At 38.9% G+C, this 18,809-nt stretch overlaps 1 protein-coding gene and 1 long non-coding RNA gene across 33 annotated transcripts in view; one reads left to right on the forward strand and one right to left on the reverse strand.

Moving 5' to 3' along the window:
* LOC126609711 (uncharacterized) overlaps positions 1-18,809 on the reverse strand; it is a 41,809-nt gene that overhangs the window by 816 nt on the left and 22,184 nt on the right. For 3 of the 30 annotated variants that reach the window (XM_050277593.1, XM_050277599.1, XM_050277594.1), the window contains exons 3-8: positions 14,691-15,050; positions 13,129-13,602; positions 12,562-12,708; positions 12,381-12,482; positions 746-826; positions 216-646 (exon numbers count right to left, since the gene is read on the reverse strand). In XM_050277593.1, the coding sequence (XP_050133550.1) occupies positions 216-646; positions 746-826; positions 12,381-12,482; positions 12,562-12,708; positions 13,129-13,602; positions 14,691-15,050 (1,595 nt within the window). The other 27 variants (XM_050277611.1, XM_050277617.1, XM_050277612.1 and 24 more) reach the window with 27 other exon arrangements.
* Positions 2,467-18,809, forward strand: part of LOC126609740 (uncharacterized) — a 36,589-nt gene continuing 20,246 nt past the window's right edge. For 2 of the 3 annotated variants that reach the window (XR_007618245.1, XR_007618243.1), the window contains exons 1-4: positions 2,475-2,642; positions 2,736-2,852; positions 3,120-3,161; positions 3,623-3,656. This is a non-coding gene — a long non-coding RNA (uncharacterized LOC126609740). Of the gene's footprint in view, positions 2,643-2,735; positions 2,853-3,119; positions 3,162-3,622; positions 3,657-12,584; positions 13,177-18,809 lie in introns of all 3 variants that reach the window. The other variant, XR_007618244.1, reaches the window with a different exon arrangement.

The following is an 18,809-nucleotide window of genomic DNA, read 5'->3' on the forward strand; positions in this document are numbered from 1 at the left end:
TATAATTTTCTATAATCTTTGTTATATTATGGTTAACTGCATTTTACACTCCAAGATCTGAACATGGTATTCAAAATTGGTCACGATGTTTCAATTTGAACATTTACGCATTATAGGCTTTAAGATTATGTTAATTTTACAACTTATTTTAGATTGTGTAAGTATTGTAAGATAGGCAAAGTAATTAAGAACTATGTTGGGTGAGAAAATCTAACCTTGTACCATTGTAGTTCACGCTGCATCTGCAATGCTGCACCTGGAATTTGATTAAGCTGTGCAGATGGGGACAACAACCCAGCGATATGCAACATGTTATTACTATCCTTATCGGCTGAATTTGCGATAAAGTCTTTAGCAGAGATCCCGTATATAAGGTTATAAATCTTTTCTTGACGACATTCGATGGCAACGTAAAATATGCCCCTTGGCCTGTCATCTCCTAACATCAGAAGTTCAGGATTTGCTTTACACATATAAGTAAGAAACTCCACGTTCCCCCTCCTAACAGCTAGGAAGATTGCCGACCTCACAGAGGGATAACTCATTTGTTGCATATCGAAATCTTTATTTATCTCTTCGCAGATGAACTTTAAAAATGCAAGTGAGTTGACATGGACAATCTTCATTTCATATATGCGTTTGATTCCTGAGTTGACATTTAAAACCCAAATGTTTATGACATAAACTGATTTGGATAATTGATTTGAATTCAAATCTACAACAAATGAAATTGTGACTAGCATACCAAGTATCTGAACGATTTTCGAAACAAGCCCTTCCTTTTGTTTTTCTGAATGGGAAACAAGCCGTTCCACTAAACCTCCCACTGCAATGGAAAAAATGTTGGTGAAACTTATGGAGCATGTTGTTAGATGTACGACCGACCTAATGGAACTTGCATAATGGAAAAGGAGATTATATTCACACATTCCAAATTATTTTTTCTACATTCTTTCAATTTTTTAATATTTTTCTATCAGGTGTTAGTGGTGGGTAGAAAATATTAAAAAATTAAAAAAATGTAAAAGAAGTAATTTGAAGTATGTGAATATAATAATGAAATTGTATTAATTAAATATTATAAAACGTGTGACAAAAATGGCTTTATTGTGTTTACACTTTACAGAAGCTAGCAATAACATGTATGTTTCTCATGGTTGATACACACTATTACAAACTTCTCTTCTATCTCCAAACTTCCCTGGGCAATTTTTCAAGAAATGATGAAGCCCAATTTTTTTTTTCACGAACCAGGAGTCTCTACAACTCCAACCTCATGATAAAGTACGAAGTTTTGTGCTCTTTAATTTAGTATATTTAAATAAAAGTTAGTTTTTTTGACCTAGCTTTTTTTTTAATTTTATTTTTTTGAACAAAAAATATTAACTACATTAAGAAAGTAGGGGAGTGCATTAAGCCTCATAATGAGTTAGCAATAATGTGGTTCAAAGTCGCATTTAAGGATAATTAAACTCATACCTATCACTTACAAGTCAAGACAAATACCACTAAACTATAGTATTAAATAGCGACCTAACATTTAGTATATTTAAATAATATGTAATTTTTGTGCCCTAATATTTAGTATTATTTAAATAAAATTACTTTTTGAATTATCTGCACTGTGCACTTTTTACATTTCATATGGCATGTATAAAAATATGGATAAATTGCTGGTTGACTCTCTAGATTATTGTGTCAAATGAAATTGACCCCTGGATTTTTTTTGGTAAATTAACCCCCAAAACTATTTTAAATCAGCCAATTAACCTCTCACCTTTAGATTTGAAAAAATTCATCTACTTTGTTGTTAGATTTGAAGGTAAATTTGTCTTCTTAACAGTTAGATTTTAGGGTAAAAGAGATAAAGGGGATGACAAATAAAAAGACAATTTTACCCTCAAATTTAATGGCAGAGTAGATGATTTTTTTTTAATTTTTAAAATCTAATGGTAAGAGGTTAATTGACGGAAATGAATCATCTCCGGATCCATTCCTCCTAATCCATCAAGTCCGGAGATCCGGACCATTGAAATTTGATCTAACAGCTACAAACAGGTCCACTTTAAAAGTTATAATAATTTTGGCCGTTGGATCAATAACTTTTAAAGTGAGTCCTTGTTTGTAGTCGTTAGATCAAATTTCAATGGTCTGGATCCCCGAACTTAGTGGATTAGAAGGAAGGGATCCGGAGATGATCCCTTTCCTTAATTGACTTATTTAAAATAGCTAGGGGTTAATTTACCATAAAAATAATTCATGGGATCAATTTTAAATGGTATAATAGTTCGGGGTCAAACGGTAGTTTGCTCATAAAGATATCATGCCTTTTGTGTAAACTACAATTTAAAAAAAATATGAAAAATAAAAAAGAAAACTCTAAAAATTTCATTATGCACTTTTCATAAGTGTATTTTTTAGTAATTATAAAAAGTTTTGAATGCCAAATAAGATTTTAGAAATGAATTTTCAATAAAAAAAAAAGGTTATTTATCCTCTCTGTCCTCCCCCCTTCGTCGCTCCTCCCTGCCGTATCCTCGCTCCCTCTTCTCTTTCACGCAACGGAGCTGTCGTCCAGCGGTCACCAACGACCGTCAAATGATATCTCCAGAATCTCTTTCCGTCCTCTTTCCAAACCACAGGTTAGTTTCTACAAATTCGTAGCCGAATTTCCTTAATTTCAGATCTAAGAAACGTAAGGATTTTGATCGGCTTTTGTTTTGTGTGTTTTGCAGGTATGGGAGCGGCATACAGGACGATGAAGACCGGAGTTGGAGTGGCGACGATGCGTGTGATGAGGCCAGAGCTGGTGATGAAGTCGATCGTGCCGGTGGTTGTAGCGCGAGTTTTGGGTATTTCCGCATTTTCAATCTCGATTTTACACTACTTCAATTTGATTTAGGATTTTTTTTTTGTTGTTTTGCTATTTTAATCTGTCATTGGTTGTATAGATTGCAACACATCAATTGGATTGTTGAAGAGTCAAGTTTTCTTGGTGTAATTATTGTTCTAACTAGATGCTAAGAGTGTGAACATTGATTTGATGCTTGTATATATATATATACACACATACATACATATATATACATATATATATATATATATATGTTTATATGCAGGTGGAGCGAAGGTGAAAGCTGACGAAGATGTTCCACAGAGAGGTAAGTTCTTTATCTATTTTCAATATATTGTTCTTAATTAGCTCATCGCGTTTTCTTTCGACTTTTTCCTGTAAAAGCTTTATTTTTCAAGTTGTGGGACTCTTAAAAGTTATAGGCAAGAAGGGAATGTGGTCCAACGCCTGCGAGTAATGCATTGAGTTTTCTTGGTAGTAATGCACTTTTTTTTTTTTTTTTGGTTTTGTTTTGGCCCTTAACATCACTGGAATATGTGGTAGTTGATATCATATCTCTTCGAAGGGATTTGGCCTTACTTTTGCTGAGGGTGTCGATATCATATCTTTTCAACTGTTTCTTAATTTAAGTTTTTATTTTTTTAATGGGTTAAACAGCTAACGATGAGGATTGAATTTTTAAGTAGACTACTTATTCATAGGAAGCAGGGTCTTAGAGAAAATTGTAGTAAATTCAAATTCATTATTGTTATTTTCCTTTTTTCACAGGTTCCTGAAGCCTATGATCGGCCTCTCTTCTCAGGTATTGATATACAACAACAACAACAACAACAACAAAGCCTTTTCCCACTAAGTGGGGTCGGCTATATGAATCCTAGAACGCCATTGCGCTCGGTTTTGTGTCATGTCCTCCGTTAGATCCAAGTACTCTAAGTCTTTTCTTAGAGTCTCTTCCAAAGTTTTCCTAGGTCTTCCTCTACCCCTTCGGCCCTAAACCTCTGTCCCGTAGTCACATCTTCGAACCGGAGCGTCAGTCGGCCTTCTTTGCACATGTCCAAATCACCAGAGCCGATTTTCTCTCATCTTTCCTACAATTTCGGCTACTCCTACTTTACCTCGGATATCCTCATTCTCAATCTTATCCTTTCTCGTGTGCCCACACATCCCACGAAGCATCCTCATCTCCGCTACACCCATTTTGTGTACGTGTTGATGCTTCACCACCCAACATTCTCTGCCATACACCATCGCTGGCCTTATTGCCGTCCTATAAAATTTTCCCTTGAGCTTCAGTGGCCTACGACGGTCGCACAACACGCCGGATGCACTCTTTCCATCCAGCTCGTATTCTATGGTTGAGATCTCCATCTAATTCTCCGTTCTCTTGCAAGATAGATCCTAGGTAACGAAAACGGTCGCTTTTTGTGATCTTCGCTAGATTGCTCCGGTCATTAGTGTGGATAAGTATATAAATGGATAGAGATAGGAAAGCAAACACAAGATGTACGTGGTTCACCCAGATTGGCTACGTCCACGGAATAGAAGAGTTCTCATTAATTGTGAAGGGTTTACACAAGTACATAGGTTCAAGCTCTCCTTTAGTGAGTACGAGTGAATGATTTAGTACAAATGACATTAGGAAATATTGTGGGAGAATGATCTCGTAATCACGAAACTTCTAAGTATCGGAGTGTGGTGTCGTCTTGACTTGCCTTATCTGTCTCATAGGTAGATGTGGCATCTTCTCTGGAAGTACTCTTCCTCCATCCAGGGGTGGTATCTTTAACTGGTGGAGATGCACAAGGTAATGTATCAATTTCACTTGAAGCTTACTTGTAGTTTCAGGCTTGGTCAAGCGCGATACAAACCATGTAGTAGGAGTCCCCCAAGTCGCCGAGCTAGGGGGTCTGCTGAAAGAGGTGACAGACAAGGTAAGCAATCAGAGCTCCGACTGATTGTTCACCTTCTCCCCATCTTGCAGCAGCATGAAGGATAAAGAGAAGAAAAATGAGAAGAGATGATATGAGATACTTTTGCTTTTGAAGAAGTAACTTTCCACAGGCTTATTCTTGAACTGAGCTGGAGGGTTTTCTGGTTTTCTCCAGAGTATAAGGCCGACTGAAGAATTTGAGGGTCAAAACAAGTCCATCAAATCTAGAGTACGTTCCACCCTGCTGATATGGGATACTTTTGCTTTTGACAGAGTAATGGATGTATCGGCACGTGTGCTGTTACGCTTGTCTCCACATGCTTCCTTGTATCCTTCGCACTTGCCCTATCTGTTCCTCAAGCAGATGCGGAATCTTCCCTGGAAACATAAGATGTTGAAGATGAGTACTCGAGAGCAATGTCAGGTAAGTAATCAGGTAAGGGGTTCCAGGCAGTCAGTTCCTGGCTGGAAGCTTGATTCCAAGTGCTGACTGATTGCTCTCTTTCTCCTTGTCTTGCAGGTAAAAACAAGGCCAAAAGAAAAAACAGGGAAAAAGCATGATATGGGATACTCTTGCTTTTAACCCTGATGATATGAGATATTCTTGCTCTAGTATAGCTTGTTTGCAGAGGTATTATCGGGGGGAAAGAAAGCTGAATATTTCGAAAGGCTTTGTTGGGAGTGCCCTCTCAGATATGATGAAGGGTTGAGCATTTTTGCAGGTCTGCCTGTCCGTTGGGGATGGAGGTCGACATATATAGGGGTCTCCCTAACAACAAGTAGTAATGCTATTCCTTTACCCTGCTTGGTCATAACACGGTAGTGGGAGCTGCCAGTTTCACATGTTTTAACTTTGTCAGAGCACTTTGAAAAAGTGGTCTGTGGTATCTGGCTCTCGAGATTCGGAGAACGATGCCTCTTCGATTTTTGAGAAAGCAATCATGCTGGGGGTCTGACTCTCGAGATTCGGAGAGCAGTGTCTCTTCGATTTTTTAGGAAGTAATCATGTTGGGAGTCTGGCTCTCGAGATTCGGAGGGCGGTGCCTCTTCCATTTTGGAGCAAGCAATCTTGTTGGGAGTGTTGTCTCGAATGTGAGTAAAGGTTGGACATGTTTGCTAGTCTACCTTGCCACGAAGCACAAAGGTTGACACACAGGGACTTTCCAATTATCCAGCAATGGTACTGTTCCTTTACCCTCTCTTCGATTTTGAGAAAGTAGTCATGTTGAGAGTCTGGCTCTCGAGATTCGGAGGACGGTGCCTCTTCGATTTTGGAGCAAGCAATCTTGTTGGGACTGTTTTCTCGAATGTGAGTAAAGGTTGGGCATGTTTGCTAGTCTACCTTGCCACGAAGCACAGAGGTTGACACACAGGGACTTTCCAATTATCCAGCAGTGGTACTGTTCCTTTACCCTTGTGGGTAATAATATGGTAGCTAGACCTTCAAAATTTATGTGTCTAAACTTTGTTAGTGCTGTTTCTTTGCTATTCTTTTACCTTTCTTGGTCAGAGCGATGTAGTGGGAGCTGCAAGCTTCACGTGCTCAACTTTGGCAGAGAACTTTGGCAAAGTGATCTGTGGTACCCATGAGTTATTGTTGCGTGTGGGAAGTGGGTGATTGAACAGTAAGATTCATGTGCTTTCTACTTCACCAGAAGTCTTCGACAGAATGCCCATAATTTCTGCAAAGCTGAGTGTGCGTGTGACAGGTGCTGACAAGGCTAGAAAAGTAGGTGCCTCTTCGATTTCTGAGATCGGCCCTCGTGGTCTCTGAGCAGCCCAGCTTTTGAGAAAGCGAGCGCCTCTTCGATTGATTCGGAGAACGGTGCCTCACCGATTTTTGAGAAAGCAATCATGCTGGGGGTCTGGCTCTCGAGATTCGGGGAGCAGTGTCTCTTCGATTTTTGAGAAAGTAATCATGTTGGGAGAGTGGCTCTCGAGATTCGGAGGGCGGTGCCTCTTCGATTTTGGAGCAAGCAATCTTGTTGGGAGTGTTTTCTCGAATGTGAGTAAAGGTTGGGCATGTTTGCTAGTCTACCTTGCCACGAAGCACAGAGGTTGACACACAGGGACTTTCCAATTATCCAGCAATGGTACTGTTCCTTTACCCTCTCTTCGATTTTTAAGAAAGTAGTCATGTTGGGAGTCTGGCTCTTTAGATTCGGAGGACGGTGCCTCTTCGATTTTGGAGCAAGCAATCTTATTGGGAGTGTTTTCTCGAGTGTGAGTAAAGGTTGGGCATGTTTGCTAGTCTACCTTGCCACGAAGCACAGAGGTTGACATACATGGACTTTCCAATTATCCAGCAGTGGTACTGTTCCTTTACCCTTGTGGGTAATATTATGGTAGCTAGACCTTCAAAATTTATGGGTCTAAACTTTGTTAGTGCTGTTTGTTTGCTATTCTTTTACCCTTCTTGGTCAGAGCGATGTAGTGGGAGCTGCAAGCTTCACGTGCTCAACTTTGGCAGAGAACTTTGGCAAAGTTATCTGTGGTACCCATGAGCTATTGTTGCGTGTGGGAAGTGGGTGATTGAACAGTAAGATTCATGTGTTTTCTACTTCCCCAGAAGTCTTTGACAGAATGCCCATAATTTCCGCAAAGCTGAGTGTGCGTGTGACAGGTGCTGACAAGGCTGGAAAAGTAGGTGCCTCTTCGATTTCTGAGATCGGCCCTCGTGGTCTCTAGGGAGCCCAGCTTTTGAGAAAGCGAGCGCCTCTTCGATTTCTGAGATCGGCCTTCGTGGTCTTTGAGCAGCCCAACTTTTGAGAAAGCAAACGGCTCTTCGATTTCTGAGATCAACCCTCGTGATCTCTAAGCAGCCCAACTTTTGAGAAAGCAAACACCTCTTCGATTTCTGAGCAGGCGCCTCTTTGATTTCTGAAGCTCCGTCGAGTGCAGATTTTTATAGGGGCTGGCATTAAGTTCCAAAGCACACTTGAATCTCCACCAGTAGAAGCTTCATTCTTGCACTTCTAAGATCTTGATTTGTCCGACCTCTTCTCTTCAACATCTTTGAAAATGTCTGGCCCCTCCGACCGTCGTTTTTTGACTTGAACCTTGTTGAAGAGGCAGCCCCGCCTTCTCCAGACAACATATGGCGCCCATCCTTCGTCTCCCCAACTGGTCCTCTTACCGTTGGGGATTCCGTGATGAAGAATGATATGACCGCTGCGGTGGTGGCCAGGAACCTTCTCACTCCCAAAGATAACAGACTACTTTCCAAACGGTCTGATGAGTTAGCTGTTAAGGATTCGCTGGCTCTCAGTGTTCAGTGTGCAGGTTCTGTGTCTAATATGGCCCAACGCCTATTTGCTCGAACCCGCCAAGTTGAATCATTGGCGGCTGAAGTGATGAGTCTCAAATAGGAGATTAGAGGGCTCAAGCATGAGAATAAACAGTTGCACCGGCTCGCACATGACTATGCTACAAACATGAAGAGGAAGCTTGACCAGATGAAGGAAACTGATGGTCAGGTTTTACTTGATCATCAGAGATTTGTGGGTTTGTTCCAAAGGCATTTATTGCCTTCGTCTTCTGGGGCTGTACCGCGTAATGAAGCTCCAAATGATCAACCTCTGATGCCTCCTCCTTCTAGGGTTCTGTCCAGTACTGAGGCTCCAAATGATCCCCCTCCGGTGCCTTCTCTTTCTGGGGCTCTACCGACTGCTGAGACTTCTCCTAAGCAACCTTTGTGAAGGCTCCCTCTTGTGTGTTTATTTTGACTCATGTATATGTACATATTTGTAGCTTATCGGGGATATCAATAAATAAGTTTTCCTTCATTTCAACGTATTGTGTTAAATACACCAAAGCCTTCTTCGCTAAGTTCTTTGAATTTTCTTTTGTTGAAGCTTGTATGTTGAAGCTTTCTGAGTGGAGCATGTAGGTTGGGGTAGTGTTCCCTTAATTTCCCGAGTGAGGAAAACTTCTTGGTTGGAGACTTGGAAAATCCAAGTCACTGAGTGGGATCGGCTATATGAATCTTAGAACGCCATTGTGCTCGATCCTGTGTCATGTCCTTCGTTAGATCCAAGTACTCTAAGTCTTTTCTTAGAGTCTCTTCCAAAGTTTTCCTAGGTCTTCCTCTACCCATTCGGCCCTGAACCTCTGTCCCATAGTCGCATCTTCTAATCGGAGCGTCAGTAGGCCTTCTTTGCACATGTCCAAACCACCGTAACCGATTTTCTCTCATCTTTCCTTCAATTTCGGCTACTCCTACTTTACCCCGGATATCCTCATTCCTAATCTTATCCTTTCTCGTGTGCCCACACAGCCAACGAAGCATCCTCATCTCCGCTACACCCATTTTGTGTACGTGTTGATGTTTCACCGCCCAACATTCTGTGCCATACAGCATCGCCGGCCTTATTGCCGTCCTATAAAATTTTCCCTTGAGCTTCAGTGGCATACGGCGGTCACACAACACGCCGGATGCACTCTTCCACTTCATCCATCCAGCTTGTATTCTATGGTTGAGATCTCCATCTAATTCTCCGTTCTTTTGCAAGATAGATCCTAGGTAACGAAAACGGTCGCTCTTTGGTATTTCTTGATCTCTGATCCTCACCCCTAACTCGTTTTGGCCTCCATTTGCACTGAACTTGCACTCCATATATTCTGTCTTTGATCGGCTTAGGCGAAGACCTTTAGATTCCAACACTTCTCTCCAAAGGTTAAGCTTTGCATTTACCCCTTCCTGAGTTTCATCTATCAACACTATATCGTCTGCGAAAAGCATACACCAAGGAATATCATCTTGAATATGTCCTGTTAACTCATCCATTACCAACGCAAAAAGGTAAGGACTTAAGGATGAGCCTTGATGTAATCCTACAGTTATGGGAAAGCTTTCGGTTTGTCCTTCATGAGTTCTTACGGCAGTCTTTGCTCCTTCATACATATCCTTTATAGCTTGGATATATGCTACTCGTACTCCTTTCTTCTCTAAAATCCTCCAAAGAATGTCTCTTGGGACCCTATCATACGCTTTTTCCAAATCTATAAAGACCATGTGTAAATCCTTTTTCCCATCTCTATATCTTTCCATCAATCTTCGTAAGAGATAGATTGCCTCCATGGTTGAGCGCCCTGGCATGAACCCGAATTGGTTGTCCGAAACCCGTGTCTCTTGCCTCAATCTATGCTCAATGACTCTCTCCCAGAGCTTCATTGTATGACTCATTAGCTTAATACCCCTATAGTTCATGCAATTTTGTACGTCGCCCTTATTCTTGTAGATAGGCACCAAAGTGCTCGTTCGCCACTCATTTGGCATCTTCTTCGTTTTCAAAATCCTATTGAAAAGGTCAGTGAGCCATGTTATACCTGTCTCTCCCAAAACTTTCCACACTTCGATTGGTATATCGTCTGGGCCTATTGCTTTTCTATGCTTCATCTTCTTCAAAGCTACAACCACTTCTTCCTTCCGGATTCGACGATAAAAGGAGTAGTTTCTACACTCTTCTGAGTTACTCAACTCCCCTAAAGAAGCACTCCTTTCATGTCCTTCATTGAAAAGATTATGAAAATAACTTCTCCATCTGTCTTTAACCGCGTTCTCTGTAGCAAGAACCTTTCCATCCTCATCCTTGATGCACCTCACTTGGTTTAGGTCCCTTGTCTTCTTTTCCCTTGCTCTAGCTAGTTTATAGATATCCAACTCTCCTTCTTTGGTATCTAGTCGTTTATACATATCGTCGTAAGCCGCTAACTTAGCTTCTCTGACAGCTTTCTTCGCCTCTTGCTTCGCTTTTCTATACCTTTCACCATTTTCATCGGTCCTCTCCTTGTATAAGGCTTTACAACATTCCTTCTTAGCCTTCACCTTTGTTTGTACCTCCTCATTCCACCACCAAGATTCCTTTTGGTGTGGGGCAAAGCCCTTGGACTCTCCTAATACCTCTTTTGCTACTTTTCGGATACAACTAGCCATGGAATCCCACATTTGGCTAGCTTCCCCCTCTCTATCCCACACACATTGGGTGATTACCTTCTCTTTGAAAATGGCTTGTTTTTCTTCTTTTAGATTCCACCATCTAGTTCTTGGGCACTTCCAAGTCTTGTTCTTTTGTCTTACTCTTTTGATATGTACATCCATCACCAACAAGCGATGTTGATTAGCCACGCTCTCTCCTGGTATAACTTTGCAATCCTTACAAGTTATACGATCCCCTTTCCTCATTAGAAGAAAATCTATTTGTGTTTTTGACGACCCACTCTTGTAGGTGATCACATGTTCTTCTCTCTTCTTAAAGAAGGTGTTGGCTAAGAAGAGATCATATGCCATTGCAAAATCCAAGATAGCTTCCCCATCCTCGTTTCTCTCCCCAAAACCATGGCCACCATGAAAACCTCCATAGTTGCCTGTCTCCCTGCCCACGTGTCCATTTAAATCTCCTCCTATAAATAACTTCTCCGTCTGAGCAATTCCTTGCACCAAGTCTTCAAGATCTTCCCAAAATTTCTCCTTCGAACTCGTATCCAACCCTACTTGAGGTGCGTACGCACTAATCACATTGATAAGTTCTTGTCCTATTACAATCTTGATTGCCATGATTCTATCTCCTACCCTCTTGACATCTACAACATCTTGTACCAAGGTCTTGTCCACGATGATGCCAACACCGTTTCTCGTTCTATTTGTGCCCGAATACCAAAGTTTAAACCCTGAGTTTTCTAGATCCTTTGCCTTACTACCAACCCACTTAGTTTCTTGTAGGCACATAATATTTATCCTTCTCCTCACCATAACTTCCACTACTTCCATAGATTTTCCCGTTAAGGTTCCTATATTCCACGTTCCTAAACGCATTTTGCTCTCTTGAACTCTACCCTTCTGTCCTAGCTTCTTCACCCTCCCCCGTCTAATAGGATCAAAGTACTTCTTTTGTGTGTCCCGGGTAAAGTTGATAGGAGCATATGCTCCCAAACAACTTTGAGTGGAGTCGTTCGAAAAGAAGTTTCTATGGCCCCCTTGCTCATTTAACACTGCATCCGGGTGCCGATGGAGATACAGCGACCCTTGCTCACTTATCACTGTGCTCGGGCCACACAGCGCGCCACTTACGGGTGACGCCCTAGCTTTAGCGCGATTTTGTTCTGGATTCATTTTCATAAGGATTCGACGTGATCATGGAGTGCCCAAGTGCTGCCAGGTCGAGGAAGGAAGAAGTAAGGAATTTTTCATACTTGGGTTTTATTGTGTGAATTCTCTAAGCAAACCCTGAATTTTAGAAGTAAGGAATTTTTGAGAATTCAAGGAATGCTTATCTCCTAAATTATAAATATTCTTGGAGTCCTATTTTAGGTAGGATTAGGCTTTGTCTATTATGGACTACAATCGCCCTCCCGGTTGCCTACTAGAGTTCATGTCTATAAATAGTCAAGTCAAACAGGGAAAACGGTAATTAAGTGGCAAATTTGTCATCTATGTGAGTTGTAATTGAGACCTCGTACGTACGAATAAAGAGAAATATCATATATTCCCTTGGTTAAAGTTAAGCAGGAATTTGAAGTGGATAACCCAAATTAGATCGTACCATTTATACAACATTTTTAGCTTGTTAATGATGGGAGAGGAAGGGGATAACAAACCTGAGCGAAATAAACTCCCTCCGTTATTAGCTTGGGGATTTTCTTCATTTTGAACAGTTACACAGATATGATTGATGCGAGGAGGAGGTTGTATATATAGACCTATCAACACAAGAAAATATGTCATAAAAGTGAAAGCAAATAATTAAGAGAAAGAGAAGGGAGTATGTGGTACACTAACAGTCATAAACCCATTGTTGCCAGAAATTGAGCTCCGCACCGCTCAGGAATGAAGGGTTCGATGCCAAAGCTTCTAAAGGGGTGGCCAATTGGCGGTTCAAAGTAATGGCCAATTTTGGGCAACGTTGAATTAAATCCCATGAGACATCTGTTTATTTTTAATGTTACGAAATTTCCAGAAATAATTAGTTTGCTATAGTAATTTGTAACTATGGGAAAAAAGAGTAAACTGTAGCTAGAATAAGCTATTTATTTTTCAAGTTGTGAATTGATAACCATTTTATTTTCAGTTTTTGTAATCACTTTTTTACTTTGAAAACCAAAAACTTGTTAGATAACTATATTTAGTTTTCAAGTTTCAAAAAAATAAAAATTGAAGGCTACTGTTTTTTTTATAGTTTTTCTAACTTTTAATTTCAGTTTTCATTTTTTTTCATTTTTTTCTATTTTTTTTTTTGAAATTTGAAAGTAATTTACCAAACAACTGAAATGATTATCAAACGAATTCTTAATTTTCATTTTTGTAGTCCTCAACAGCATGTTATTACTCATATTTAAAAACTTTTACCAAATTCTTTGGATGCAAAACAATGGGTGATTATTGAAGCGCCATGAGGTCCTTTTTCTGGCATTAAATCTTCAAGTGGAGTGACGGAGTAGAGATATCGAGCCATATGCCATTGACCAAGCAAATAAGCATCCACAATTGGAAGGTGGTTGCAAGCATCGGGAATGCTGAGTAATTTTTTGTTCCTTGTTACCATGCATTGAGCCATTTCGATAATCCCTTTAGTTGCAGCAATAGCAAGAGCTGTGCGACCTACTGATTTTATTTCCAAGTCGGCCTCATCCATCAACGACACCAATTCTTTGACAATATCCACATGCCCAGCTTCAACTGCAATGTGAAGAGCTGTCTTCCCATATAATGGATGTCTTACTCTTACTGCCTCTGGATGTTGGATGTAAATGCCCTTTGCAGTTTCCCAGCGACCAGCTTGCACAGCCTCAAAGAAAGGTTTGTACTGACTATATTCATGTCCTGTCAAAATTTATCTTGTTTTGTTATTATTAATTACCCCATACTTGTTTAGTTTTATGCATGAACATTTCTGTAGTTAAAAACTTCAATCATAGAAACGATGGAAGATAATGTTTTGGGTTCCTTGTTATTTAACTTTTTAATCAAGTTATATGAAATTATATGACAACTAGAAAAATTATATGGGATCATTGTGACTAACAATCCAAAGTGTTAGGAAAATAGAGCACTGAAATTTAATCACAAAGAAAACCAAGAAATCATTCATGCCATTAATTAAATACACAATTTAAATATGTTCAAACAAGGATTTTTAGCCAAAATGGGCCTTGAGATTTGCAAACTTTGATCCCTGAGATTTGAAATCAATGGAAGTGAGTCCATGAGATTGTCCATCATCATTTTATCCTTATTTTATGGAGATTTTTTCACGGAATGACCAAACTAATTGTTTGTGGATAAATTTAGGGACCAATTCTATCGATTTCAAATCTCAGGAACCAAAATGAGGAGTTATGCAAATCTCCATGACCATTTTGGCTAAAAAACCTTCAAACAATAAAAAATAATGCTAAATGCACATGAATATGGTTACAAATATATGAAATTTATGGTAAAATTAGACATTATATGTCCTTGAGATGATTTGCATTTTACAACAATGCTCATCATTTTAAATTTTCATATTTTTGAACAAATTTTTATCATTTTCATTGAAAGCAACCGATATCGATACATCCATCGATATTTCTATAAATTTTTATATTGATCTTCCACCGATATCAATATTTTTAAACACTAGATGATACACAAACATGGTCTAAAAATATAGTAGGGTACTGCTAGGGAGACCAAATTTGTACACTAAATGATTTGGATGTTGAAGGTTAGATTATTATTAAGTATTGATTAACGTACTTATTTTCTATTTATGACACATGATTTGGTTTGCAAATTTAATTAAAAAATTAATTTCCCTAACATATATTATAGCATTTTCTAAAGAAAAAAGTATAGACGATTATTTAATTAGATAATGAAATAGGAAATGATTATTATTTTTTGTCTTTTGGCAAGGAGAGACGCACCTTGTGGCCCTGTGCTTGTATTGGGCACTGATGGATGTAATGATGGCTCCGACACACCTTGTGGCCCTGTGCTTGTATTGGGCACTGATGGATGTAATGATGGCTCCGACACACCTTGTGGGATGTTTACCCAAACACCTTGTGGCCTTGTGCTTGTATTGGGCACTGATGGATGTAATGATGGCTCCGACACACCTTGTGGCCCTGTGCTTGTATTGGGCACTGATGGATGTAATGATGGCTCCGACACACCTTGTGGGATGTTTACCCAAACACCTTGTGGCCCTGTGCTTGTATTGGGCACTACTGATGGATGTAATGATGGCTCCAACACACCTTGTGGGATGTTTACCCAAACACCTTGTGGCCATGTGCTTGTATTGGTCACTACTGATGGATGTAATGATGGCTCCAACACACCTTGTGGGATGTTTACCCAAACACCTTGTGGCCCTGTGCTTGTATTGGGCACCGATGGATGTAATGATGTCTCCCTAACACGTTGTGGCATGTTCTGCCAAACACCTTGTGCCATGTTCAACCTATGATTCATTGGAGCGTATCAGATCATATATCATACGTATTATCTAAACAGACAAAAAATTAGCAATGAAATTAAAGTAGTCTAATTACTACTTACGAATTGAAAGGAATGGAAGCCAACAAACTGCAGCTAGTTAGTTATTAAACTCTTGTAAGTAAGCAAATAAGCAATGATATGAAATAAAGGCTTGCATTGGCAAACTAATAAGAAGAAAATGGGGGAGAGTGGGAAGGGAAGCTACTTAAAAGTGAAGAGGTGTATGGGCTGCTTTTCCTCGAATATTACGGATCAACAGAACACGCAACCTCTACTTAATATTGGTATCATATTCCTACGTACATGCAAAGTTGGGCAAAGCCTTGTTATTGACTGAAGAGGATTTAATAAGCAAACCCACACAAAGGTCGAAGGAGTAATCAAATGTAACCAATACAAAAGAATAAAAAAAAGGGGGCAATAGCATGCTTTAGAAAGTCAGGAAAGAACGAACAGGGAGGTGATTTGAGCCTAGAGACCTTACGATTATTCCTTTAGTAATTTTGGGGTTACTGGGAATCTATTTGTTTGTTTGTTTAAAAATATTATCTCAGTAACTAGTGATCAAGGAACGCATGGTTATTTATTTTTAGATTTGATATTAAGAATGAAGAATAAATAGATATTCTTTTAATGTTTTAACCTCTACTCTTCGTATCACATTGGGAAGTGACGGATTGAGACTTTAGTATTTTTACTTATGTCATATATTCTTAGTCGAAAGTTGACCCATAGAGTTAATTAGTCCTATTGTTATGTAACAATGACTTATTTAAACTAAGATTAGTAAAGGAATTAGTACTAAACTTGTCATCTACAAGAGTCAAGTGAAGAAGAATACCACTAAATTATATCTCCAATCTAAGATTTAAAGGTTAAAAATTATGAAGTCATATTTGACTCTAAGTGTGGTGGTGCAAGTTATTTTATAGACAATGCATATGAATCAAATTTGACTTTTAACTTTTAACTCTTGTAAATTGGAAAGAGTCTAATCAAATTTAGAGACAAAATATAATTTTTGTATCTTATGTGGTCAGGATCTAACATTTAGAGCTATATCAAATGTCAAATATGATTTTGCACTTAAATTATATATGAATATAACTTTTCCAGTACATTAGAGATATCTTATAGTTTTATTAATATATATTCTCCACACCTGCGATGGCCTTGATTCACATTAGGGAACGGTGAAGCAACCCACCTTTTACGAATGGTGTAAATATGCTAATTGTTCAAGGTTTAATTTACAACTCTGATTTGGGCATTTCGGCCATGATTTGGAGCTTTTCGCTCATACTCCCCCACAACTTTGAATCAATCCTCCAACCTCGCACGCCTATCACTGCATTTCCCTCTAGATTTGGCGGATCTCATCTCAACACTGATTTGCTGCATTACGCGAGCTTCTCTCTGATTGAAGACTATTAGTCATACATTATTAGGTGTCATTTCAACATGTGTTTAATTAGTGAACGAGTGATTAGCTTAAGAGTTAATCTTGTTGTACAAGGGTATTCTTGTACTATTCATTAAGTTGAAAACAAATCAGTTACTAAGAAATACGAGCGATTTATTCTTCTCTAAGTTTTCATTTCTTTCTTCTTCTTTTGTGATTCTTCTTCTTTTCTATTACTGTTATGATGGTATTAACGAGCTAGTCTTGCTTGTGCGTTTGATTCTGAAGATTTTGCAGTTGCACTCCAAGTAAAATGTGAGATAAAAGCTAAGGTCATCTCCAACCGAAGGGTCCAGAGGGCCGAAAATAGCCCGAAAACCGTCTCCAACAGAGGGCTAGGCCAGAGGGCTCTGGAATCTGGGAGGGCCCCACGGAATCGGAAAGGGCTGGACATTTTTTTTAATGTTTTTTTATTTATGTCTGTTATAACCGAAAGCGACAGGATTTCTTACTAGCCGTTGCATTTGATTTTTTTTTATTTTTTTTTACAGTTTTATTATTATTTTTTATTTACAAAATTTTTCATATAACTTCTATTTTTTTCCTATAACTTATATTTTACAAAAGTTGGTTCATATTTTTTTTAAATTCCATTTTTTTCCTATAACTTCTATTTCACAAAATTTGTATTTTTTTCCTATAACTTCTATTTCACAAAATTTAGGTTGTAGTTTTTAAATAATAAATTATGTTTGGCCCTATGGCCATTTGGCCCTCGGTTGGAGACGGTTTTTTGTGATAGGGCTAAAACGAGCCCTCTGGCCCTCGGTTGGAGACGGAGGCAAATATGGCCGTGTACTGTTCATTAAAATATTAATATCTTGGAGAATCTTGGAGGGCCAGAGGGCTAAAACGAGTCCTCTGACCAGCCATCGATTGGAGATGGCCTAATCTTCATCCCTAGAATCATGTTCTTCAAGCTCCCAAACCTACTGTCACACACGTTAATGATAAAAACTTGTTTTTTTTTTTTTCATGAATTGAACATGAAATTGAAGTTTGGAGGCACCACATGAGGAATGGCATATTATATAGCTAGTAAACCATAAGACAATTTTCAGTAGGTTTTGATTTATTTAAAGAAATATATTTAAAGTTTGATCTACACCCAGCATTGTATTGGCTAGAACATACTTGTCCAACGGATGGTCCGACCAAAATAAAACCCCGTCCAGCCTGTAGGTTTGGGTTGGCTAGGCTAAAAATTTTCAGTCCAACAACCTTTAATGTGGACATCAAATGTTGCTTAATTATGTGGTGTATGATGCATGGAGCCCTGGTAGTGCAAATCATCCTCACCCTACATTGTTAATGTAAATGCTTTTTTTCTCTTCACATTTCTTGGTTACAAACTTACAGTAATGGGGTCAAGGGCAGAGCTACCTAAGGCCCAGAGGGGGCATCCGCCCCCATTCAGATTTTTGGGCGATTGTCATGACAATTAAAACAATAATTAAATTTTTTATTTTGGTTCCGAATACTCCACGTTAAATCAAACTCAATTGAACTGGGAGTTTCATAAATAAATTGGATTCAACCGATGAAGTATCATAACTTGATATAAAAATTTTACTCTGCAAAGTATTTTATATGAATTTACTTCATCCATTCGTTTGTGGCATTACAATTTAAAATTGAACTTTTTAATTTAGAGATTTTTCATTGTACCTGACCCTCAACAACTTAACACCCATTATTTTACTTGGTTGTTTTAGAACGCCCCCAGTTAAAAACATTTCTAGCTCCGTCCTTGAATGGGGTGGTCGATCGTGGACTCAGATTTCTTGGTTGAGCTACAGTCGGCTGATTTGGCACGGGATATGGTTGACCTGATCTTGTCCTTATTTCTCTATAAGGATATACATTATCTGACTGTTTTCTGCTGAAATTCAGATTAAATAAATAAAATCGTTTACAGAAAATAACAAAACCATGCACAGGGAATGTTGAATAAAATTTTATAATCTATCATATTGTCTTTTGCTGGAGGCTGTTTGGTTTATGTGTTTGGAAGGAGGCAAATCCATTTTTTAATTTTGAACTTCTGAAGTTCCGAGAGCATCTCTAATAGAGTCTT

Source organism: Malus sylvestris, chromosome 17 (assembly GCF_916048215.2).
Source record: "Malus sylvestris chromosome 17, drMalSylv7.2, whole genome shotgun sequence".
NCBI classification, from domain to species: domain Eukaryota; kingdom Viridiplantae; phylum Streptophyta; class Magnoliopsida; order Rosales; family Rosaceae; genus Malus; species Malus sylvestris.